At 44.8% G+C, this 9,109-nt stretch overlaps 1 protein-coding gene across 3 annotated transcripts in view; it reads left to right on the top strand.

Annotated features, from left to right (window-relative positions):
- The window catches only part of LOC106587417 (serine/threonine-protein kinase N1), a 61,030-nt gene extending 52,344 nt beyond the window's left edge, over positions 1 to 8,686 (top strand). For all 3 annotated transcript variants that reach the window (XM_082965465.1, XM_082965463.1, XM_082965464.1), the window contains exons 15-23: positions 4,095 to 4,167; positions 4,275 to 4,366; positions 4,550 to 4,726; positions 5,127 to 5,189; positions 5,278 to 5,354; positions 5,518 to 5,660; positions 5,903 to 6,010; positions 6,324 to 6,404; positions 6,546 to 8,686. In XM_082965465.1, coding sequence (XP_082821591.1) covers positions 4,095 to 4,167; positions 4,275 to 4,366; positions 4,550 to 4,726; positions 5,127 to 5,189; positions 5,278 to 5,354; positions 5,518 to 5,660; positions 5,903 to 6,010; positions 6,324 to 6,404; positions 6,546 to 6,749 — 1,018 coding nt within the window. In that variant the 3' untranslated portion in view covers positions 6,750 to 8,686. The remainder of the gene's footprint in view (positions 1 to 4,094; positions 4,168 to 4,274; positions 4,367 to 4,549; positions 4,727 to 5,126; positions 5,190 to 5,277; positions 5,355 to 5,517; positions 5,661 to 5,902; positions 6,011 to 6,323; positions 6,405 to 6,545) is intronic.
- The last annotated feature ends 423 nt before the right edge of the window (positions 8,687 to 9,109 follow it).

Below are 9,109 nucleotides of genomic sequence, written 5' to 3' on the forward strand. Positions count from 1 at the left end.
CTCTGTTTTGTCCGAGTTTAAAAGTAGAAAGTTTGCAGCCATCCACTTCCTTATGTCTGAAACACAGGCTTCTAGCGAGGGCAATTTTGGGGCTTCACCATGTTTCATTGAAATGTACAGCTGTGTGTCATCCGCATAGCAGTGAAATTTAACATTATGTTTTCGAATGACATCCCCAAGAGGTAAAATATATAGTGAAAACAATAGTGGTCCTAAAACGGAACCTTGAGGAACACCGAAATTTACAGTTGATTTGTCAGAGGACAAACCATTCACAGAGAGAAACTGATATCTTTCCGACAGATAAGATCTAAACCAGGCCAGAACTTGTCTGTGTAGACCAATTTGGTTTTCCAATCTCTCCAAAAGAATGTGGTGATCGATGGTATCAAAAGCAGCACTAAGATCTAGGAGCACGAGGACAGATGCAGAGCCTCGGTCTGATGCCATTAAAAGGTCATTTACCACCTTCACAAGTGCAGTCTCAGTGCTATGATGGGGTCTAAAACCAGACTGAAGCGTTTCGTATACATTGTTTGTCTTTAGGAAGGCAGTGAGTTGCTGCGCAACAGCTTTTTCTAAAATTTTTGAGAGGAATGGAAGATTCGATACAGGCCGATAGGTTTTTATATTTTCTGCACAGGAAGCAGCTCTTTCAGTAGTTTAGTTGGAATAGGGTCCAGTATGCAACTTGAAGGTTTAGAGGCCATGATTATTTTCATCATTGTGTCAAGAGATATAGTACTAAAACACTTTAGTGTCTCCCTTGATCCTAGGTCCTGGCAGAGTTGTGCAGACTCAGGACAACGGAGCTTTGGAGGAATACGCAGATTTAAAGAGGAGTCCGTAATTTGCTTTCTAATGATCATGATCTTTTCCTCAAAGAAGTTAATTAATTTATTACTGCTGAAGTGAAAGCCATCCTCTCTTGGGGAATGCTGCTTTTTAGTTAGGTTTGCGACAGTATCAAAAATAAATTTAGGATTGTTCTTATTTTCCTCAATTAAGTTGGAAAAATAGGATGATCGAGCAGCAGTGAGGGCTCTTCGATACTGCACGGTACTGTCTTTCCAAGCTAGTCGGAAGACTTCCAGTTTGGTGTGGCGCTATTTCCGTTCCAATTTTCTGGAAGCTTGCTTCAGAGCTCGTGTATTTTCTGTACCAGGGAGCTAGTTTCTTATGACAAATGTTTTTAGGGGTGCAACTGCATCTAGGGTATTGCGCAAAGTTAAATTGAGTTCCTCAGTTAGGTGGTTAACTGATTTTTGTCCTCTGACGTCCTTGGGTAGGCAGAGGGAGTCTGGAAGGGCATCAAGGAATCTTTGGGTTGTCTGAGAATTATTTGTTGCGATTGCAAACGTAATAAAATGGTGGTCCGATAGTTCAGGATTATGGGGAAAAACATTAAGATCCACAACATTTATTCCATGGGACAAAACTAGGTCCAGAGTATGACTGTGGCAGTGAGTAGGTCCAGAGACATGTTGGACAAAACCCACTTGGACAAAACCCACTCCGAAATCCTTTTGGAGTGGGTCTGTGGACTTTTCCATGTGAATATTAAAGTCACCAAAAATTTGAATATTATCTGCTATGACTACAATGTCTGATAGGAATTCAGGGAACTCAGTGAGGAACGCTGTATATGGCCCAGGAGGCCTGTAAACAGTAGCTATAAAAAGTGATTGAGTAGGGCTGCATAGATTTCATGACTAGAAGCTCAAAAGACGAAAACGTCTGGGGTTTTTTGTAAATTGAAATTTGCTATGGTAAATGTTAGCAACACCTCCGCCTTTGCGGGATGCACGGGGGATATGGTCACTAGTGTAACCAGGAGGTGAGGCCTCATTTAACACAGTAAATTCATCAGGCTTAAGCCATGTTTCAGTCAGGCCAATCACATCAAGATTATGATCAGTGATTAGTTCATTGACTATAACTGCCTTTGAAGTGAGGGATCTAACATTAAGTAGCCCTATTTTGAGATGTGAGGAATCACGATCTCTTTCAATAATGGCAGGAATGGAGGAGGTCTTTATTCTAGTGAGATTGCTAAGGCGAACACCGCCATGTTTAGTTTTGCCCAACCTAGATCGAGGCACAGAAACGGTCTCAATGGGGATAGCTGAGCTGACTACACTGACTGTGCTAGTGGCAGACTCCACTAAGCTGGCTGGCTAACAGCCTGCTGACTGGCCTGCACCCTATCTCATTGTGGAGCTAGGGGAGTTAGAGGCCTGTCTATGTTCGTAGATAAGATGAGAGCACCCCTCCAGCTAGGATGGAGTCCGTCACTCCTCAACAGGCCAGGCTTGGTCCTGTTTGTGGGTGAGTCCCAGAAAGAGGGCCAGTTATCTACAAAGGAGGGGAGGGGGAGGGGCAGAAAACAGTTTTCAACCGATTGAGTTGTGAGACTCTGCTGTAGAGATCATCACTCCCCCTAGCTGGGAGGGGGCTAGAGACAATTACTCAATGCCAACACATCTTTCTAGCTGATTTACACGCTGAAGCTATGTTGCGCTTGGTGACCTCTGACTGTTTCATCCTAACATCGTTGGTGCCGACGTTGATAATAATATCTCTATACTCTCTACACTCGCCAGTTTTAGCTTTAGCCAGCACCATCTTCAGATTAGCCTTAACGTCGGTAGCCCTGCCCCCTGGTAAACAGTGTATGATCGCTGGATGATTCGTTTTACATTTACATTTACATTTTTACATTTTAGTCATTTAGCAGACGCTCTTATCCAGAGCGACTTACAAATTGGTGCATTCACCTATAATATCCAGTGGAACAGCCACTTTACAATAGTGCATCTAAATCTTTTAAGGGGGGGGTTAGAAGGATTACTTTATCCTATCCCAGGTATTCCTTGAAGAGGTGGGGTTTCAGGTGTCTCCGGAAGGTGGTGATTGACTCCGCTGTCCTGGCGTCGTGAGGGAGCTTGTTCCACCATTGGGGTGCCAGAGCAGCGAACAGTTTTGACTGGGCTGAGCGGGAACTGTGCTTCCTCAGAGGTAGGGAGGCGAGCAGGCCAGAGGTGGATGAACGGAGTGCCCTTGTTTGGGTGTAGGGCCTGATCAGAGCCTGAAGGTACGGAGGTGCCGTTCCCCTCACAGCTCCGTAGGCAAGCACCATGGTCTTGTAGCGGATGCGAGCTTCGACTGGAAGCCAGTGGAGAGAGCGGAGGAGCGGGGTGACGTGAGAGAACTTGGGAAGGTTGAACACCAGACGGGCTGCGGCGTTCTGGATGAGTTGTAGGGGTTTAATGGCACAGGCAGGGAGCCCAGCCAACAGCGAGTTGCAGTAATCCAGACGGGAGATGACAAGTTTTAAGTCTAATACTGCGGGTAATGGAGTCGCCAATGACTAGGGTTTTCAATTTGTCAGAGCTAATGGTGGGAAACTTCGGCGTCTCAGACCCCGTAACGGGAGGAGTAGAGACCAGAGAAGTTTCGGCCTCTGACTCCGACTCGCTGCTTAATGGGGAGAACCTGTTGAAAGTTTCTGTCGGCTGAATGAGCGACACCGGTTGAGCATTCCTACAGCATTTCCCTCCCGAAGCCATGAGAAAGTTGTCCGGCTGCGGGGACCGTGCCAGGGGATTTATACTAACGTTACTATCTGTACTTACTGGTGGCACAGCCGCTGTTTCATCCTTTCCTACACTGAAATTACCCTTGCCTAACGATTGCGTCTGAAGCTGGGCTTGCAGCACAGCTATCCTCGCCGTAAGGCGATCGTTCTCCTGTATATTATGAGTACACCGACTGCAATTAGAAGGCATCATGTTAATGTTACTTAGCTTCGGCTGTTGGAAGTCCTGATGAACCATGTCCAGATAAAACGTCCGGAGTGAAAAAGTTGAATGAAAAAAGTTGAGTGAGGGAAAAACAAAAAATATAAACGGTAATTAAAAAGTAAAAACCGTAAAGTAGTCAGGTAGCAAAGTAAGGTTGGCAACAAAACGCACAGCAGCACGTAAACAAGTCTGCAAGTTGAATGCTGTACACACCTCTGGCCATGCTGGACCAGTCACTGTGTTTACTGTGTAGATATTATTTATTGTGGAAACGTGTGTCTCTCTCTACAGTAAACATAAGAAAACCCTGTGCCTCCAGGACTTCAGGCTGATCGCTGTGCTGGGCCGGGGACACTTTGGAAAGGTACGCGTTTCTAACCTCCCTCTGGCCTTAAAGTCCAAATAAACACTTTGATTTAGTCTGAAATGCGACCCTTGAACCTTTTCTGTTTTACCTGTCCTCTCTCTTAGGTGCTGCTGTCAGAGTACAAGAAGACAGGAAGTATATACGCCATCAAGGCCCTGAAGAAAGGAGATATTGTTGCACGGGATGAGGTGGAGAGGTACGTGTGTGTGTGTGTGTGTGTGTGTGTGTGCGGAGCTTTCATTTATACATTTACAAACTTGACTTGTTTTTACATGACTGCAACAATTTGTCATCACACAAGGATTGAAATTGAACTCTGAAAGCACAGATCTCATTTTCATCACCTCCGTTGTTGTTTTTCTCCTCTCCCTCCCTCCAGTCTGATGTGTGAGAAGCGTATCTTTGAGACGGTGAACGTCTCCCAGCACCCCTTCCTGGTCAACCTGTTTGCGTGTTTCCAGACCCCAGAACACGTGTGCTTCGTCATGGAGTACACGGCTGGCGGTGACCTCATGATGCACATCCACGCTGATGTCTTCACTGAACCACGGGCTGTGTACGTAGTCCCAGAGTGTGTGTGTGTGTATGTAGTCCCAGAGTGTGTGTGTGTGTGTGTACGTAGTCCCAGTGTGTGTGTGTGTGTGTGTGTGTGTATGTAGTCCCAGAGTGTGTGTGTGTACGTAGTCCCAGAGTGTGTGTGTAAGTAGTCCCAGAGAGAGAGTGTGTGTGTGTGTGTGTGCGTGTGTGTGTGTGTGTAGTCTGAGTGTGTGTGTGTATGTAGTCTGAGTGTGTGTGGGTGTGTACGTAGTCCCAGAGTGTGTGTGTGTACGTAGTCCCAGAGTGTGTGTGTGTACTTAGTCCCAGAGTGTGTGTGTGTATGTAGTCCCTGTGTGTGTGTGTGTACTCCACTTAGTTTTTTTAATAGGTGTCTTACATGTTTCTGTCTCTGTTGACAGGTTCTATTCAGCCTGTGTGGTTCTGGGGCTGCAGTTTCTCCATGACCACAAGATTGTGTATCGGTGAGTCAATGACACACATCTACTCTCTTGGCGTTCTGTCCAAGTCCATGACCGGTCTGTAACATTTTCTATCTCCTCCCTCCTCCAGAGACCTTAAACTAGACAACTTACTGCTGGATACAGACGGATATGTAAAGATTGCCGACTTTGGACTCTGTAAGGAAGGTGAGTGGTCAGAAGTTTGTCGAATCTTTACACTTCTATGACGCATACGTCTGGATACCTAGTGTGTGTGAACACTTATGTGAGTGCGAGTTTGTGTGTATCTGCCTGCGTTCGTCTCTTCCGGCCTGCGTAACACTGTGTAATAACATCTCCCCCTCTATAGGGATGGGCTATGGGGACAGGACCAGTACGTTCTGTGGTACTCCAGAGTTTCTGGCCCCTGAGGTCCTGACCGACACCTCTTACACCAGAGCAGTGGACTGGTGGGGCCTGGGGGTCCTCATCTATGAGATGCTGGTGGGAGAGGTGAGACGTCATTGAAGAGTTGGACAAAATATAGATATGGAAGGACAGAAAATATCTGTCCACTCTTTATTTGAGTAGACATATTCAATGTACATCACTTGGTAGCAGTATACCGTGAACAGAAATGTCGCATCACGGCAAAAAAAGTACATCTCCTTGGGTTTGGTTTGTGTCTATATTGTGAGGTCTGGTATTTATAAATGGGTTTCCCACTCAATTGTATGAGTGTATTTCTCTGCTAGTCGCCCTTCCCTGGTGACGATGAGGAGGAGGTGTTTGACAGCATCGTGAATGACGAGGTCCGCTACCCACGATTCCTCTCCACAGAGGCCATCGCCATCATGAGGAGGGTATGTGACCACACACATAGGTCCATGGTCTGTGGCACCTCACAGATTTGTCCATTTAATGATGGTAATGTTGTAGTTCTTGTCTCTTTAATTCATGATTTTGTTTACCTGGGAACAGCAGTTCTGAAAAGACTCTCTCTCCCAATAACCCCCATAATTCTCTCATTAGCAAGTTTAGTATAACAGCTGGTAGTTTGACTTCCATAATGGCTATCAATATTCGTGTGTGTGTGTGTGTGTGTGTGTGTGTGTGTGTGTGTGTGTGTGTGTGTGTGTGTGTGTGTGTGTGTGTGTGTGTGTGTGTCATGAACAGCTGTTGAGGAGGAACCCAGAGAGAAGACTAGGCTCTGGTGAGAAAGATGCTGATGAGATAAAGAAACAGCCTTTCTTCCGGGTGAGTCAGAAATCCATGACACCATATTCATCTTTTTCCATTTCTCTTCATCCCACACTTGTTGTTTTTGCAGGAACATATTTTTCCACTGTGATTTTGCTTTTTGTTAACCCTGTTTTTCTCTCTCTCTCTCTCCTCCAGGGTCTGGATTGGGAGGCCCTGCTACAGAGGAAGCTGCCCCCTCCCTTCGTTCCCTCCATCAAGGGCCGAGAGGACGTCAGCAACTTTGATGAGGAGTTCACCGCCGAGCCTCCCGCCCTGACGCCGCCGCGCGAGCCCCGCACGCTCTCCCGCAAGGACCAGGACAGCTTCTGCGACTTCGACTACGTCTCCGACCTCTGCTAGGGGTCGAGAGGTTGTGACCTCTATCACGTCATCGTCATATGAGGGTCATGGGGTCACGGCAGTCTGCAAGGGTGGTCTGCTGCATCCACCACACTGTGAATGTGATATGAGAAACGGAGAAGGGTCGGTCTGTAGTGTAGTCTACGTCTGTGTGGGAGGTATGAACTAGAGGAGATTAATGCAGACCCAGGCCAAGACTCTGTGACTGTGTTTTTTTTTTATACTGCAGCAGCATCTCACACAACTGTGAGAAGGGGCCGTCAATAAGACTGGTGGTTGATGGGAAATGAAGTTCTGTTACAATGAGACGTGGCTATGTTTTCCAAAGGAAAAGAAGACAGAAAAAAAGAAACTGTGACGCCCGCTAAGCTTGTGCCACCTCCTCCCTATCTAGAACACTCCAATGGCTGTGTCCTTACAAGAACATGTCATAACATGTGTAACTTCTACTACACAGTCAACCCCTTTTAACTTTGCCTTCCAGTTCCATCCTCCTTTGTGCCAGTGTTGTAGTCTGCTCTGATTCTGCTCTGAGATCTGAGGATCTCCATGTAACGTTCAGTGTTGGGATCCATTCCATTTCAATTCAGTCAATTCAGGAAGTCAATTGGAATTTCAGTTTATTTCCTGAATTCAAATGGAATGGTGCCCCAACCCTGGTTCCTTCATACTGTGACAAAACACAAATAATATTTGGGAGAGGGTGTGGTGGGGTGGGTGCATGGCTTGAAATGATGCCTTAAATTTCTACTGGGATCTATAGAATTGCATTTCATGTTGTTATTTTGTGGTCCTTGGTAACTAACTGTGGTCCTTGGTAACTAACTGTGGTCCTTGGTAACTAACTGTGGTCCTTGGTAACTAACTGTGGTCCTTGGTAACTAACTGTGGTCCTTGGTAACTAACTGTGGTCCTTGGTAACTAACTGTGGTCCTTGGTAACTAACTGTGGTCCTTGGTAACTAACTGTGGTCCTTGGTATGCAATGAGGGTGATAATGTTTTACATAAATGCTAAGAGGAGAAAAGGAAGTACCTCCATCTGCCTATCAAAATGATTGCTTGGAGGAAGTTGAATCAACAGTGTGTAGAATCATCTATATATATGTACTCTACATTGTTACAATGTTGTGAACAATCACCCATCAAGTTACCCAATGTTAGTCTTGTGTCAACAGAAGGGTAAAGAACCACTGCTTGGAGGAACGGTCAATTCTGATCCAACCAGATCCCTAGTGCATTCACAATGGGCAATTGTTGCCCTTTTAACATTCTTTAAAATGTTCTGATTTGAGTTATTATGGGGGGGAAAAATTCGACAGTGCTTTTGGTTCTGTTTTTGGTTGATAATGAAGTCGTTGAGAAAAGCAACAGAGAGCGTTATTGAATTTATCCTGTTGCCTTTTAATTGGTCCAGTCTGTGAATTTTATATAAGGGTGTGTCATGTGGCAGTCTACACCTGTGCCATTTGGTCATATCTGAACACACAAAAGAAAGGCTGAAGGATGCATGTCTCGTTCCAAACATTTAAATATTCACACAAACGTACACACACAGAGACTTTAATGCTCAAGACACTCAAATTCAATCAGTGGCATGAAGTGGACACACATCCAAGCAATGAATCATGCTCAGGCTTCTCCAGGTTGAAGTGACCATTAAGAACGGATCTAGGATCAGTTTATTCCAACCTCATCCACTAGGAAAGAAAACTGACTTCAGGTCAGAACTTAGAGGCAGCTTCATCCTCCAACTACAGTACATGCTCATCTGCAGAAGTCAATAGAAAACAAACTTTACCTCCCTTGTCTCTGTGTATGGGGGTGTGTTTTGAATCATGTTTGTCTGGCTGCAGACTCTACTTATCTTGTGTACGACTATACAAAAGGAAGTGAAAGTATGAGATTAGTTATTTATAAAGAAAATCTGTTGGGAAAATTTGTGTATACGGTTTACTGTGTTTGATTGGGTGTCTCATCATCAGACCATTCTCTGTCACCTCCCTGCTATTAATGCAATACTGTATCTTTACAAGTAAGATGGTCATAAAACAAAGGTCATTTTTAGACAAGCTTTACCATGTAAACTCATGAAGAATTGTCCTCTCATGTCCTCTCAAATTCATGTAGAAAACAAAAAATAGATGCAAACATCAACATCCACCTTGTAATAAATCACAAAAATGCAGCTTTATTTATGTTTTGAATGGGCTCTGTGTGATGAGCTAGTAAATTGTAGGACTATGCTAATTTGGAAAAATAGTATTTTTTTATTTGCATGATATATTGACATGCATACTTTAGTTCATTACATTGTGTCAATGAGTTCTATGGCCCCAAAGTTGACAGCAAATTTTACAAC

The sequence above is a fragment of the Salmo salar genome, chromosome 02, assembly GCF_965601325.2.
Source record: "Salmo salar chromosome 02, fSalSal1, whole genome shotgun sequence".
Lineage (NCBI taxonomy): Eukaryota > Metazoa > Chordata > Actinopteri > Salmoniformes > Salmonidae > Salmo > Salmo salar.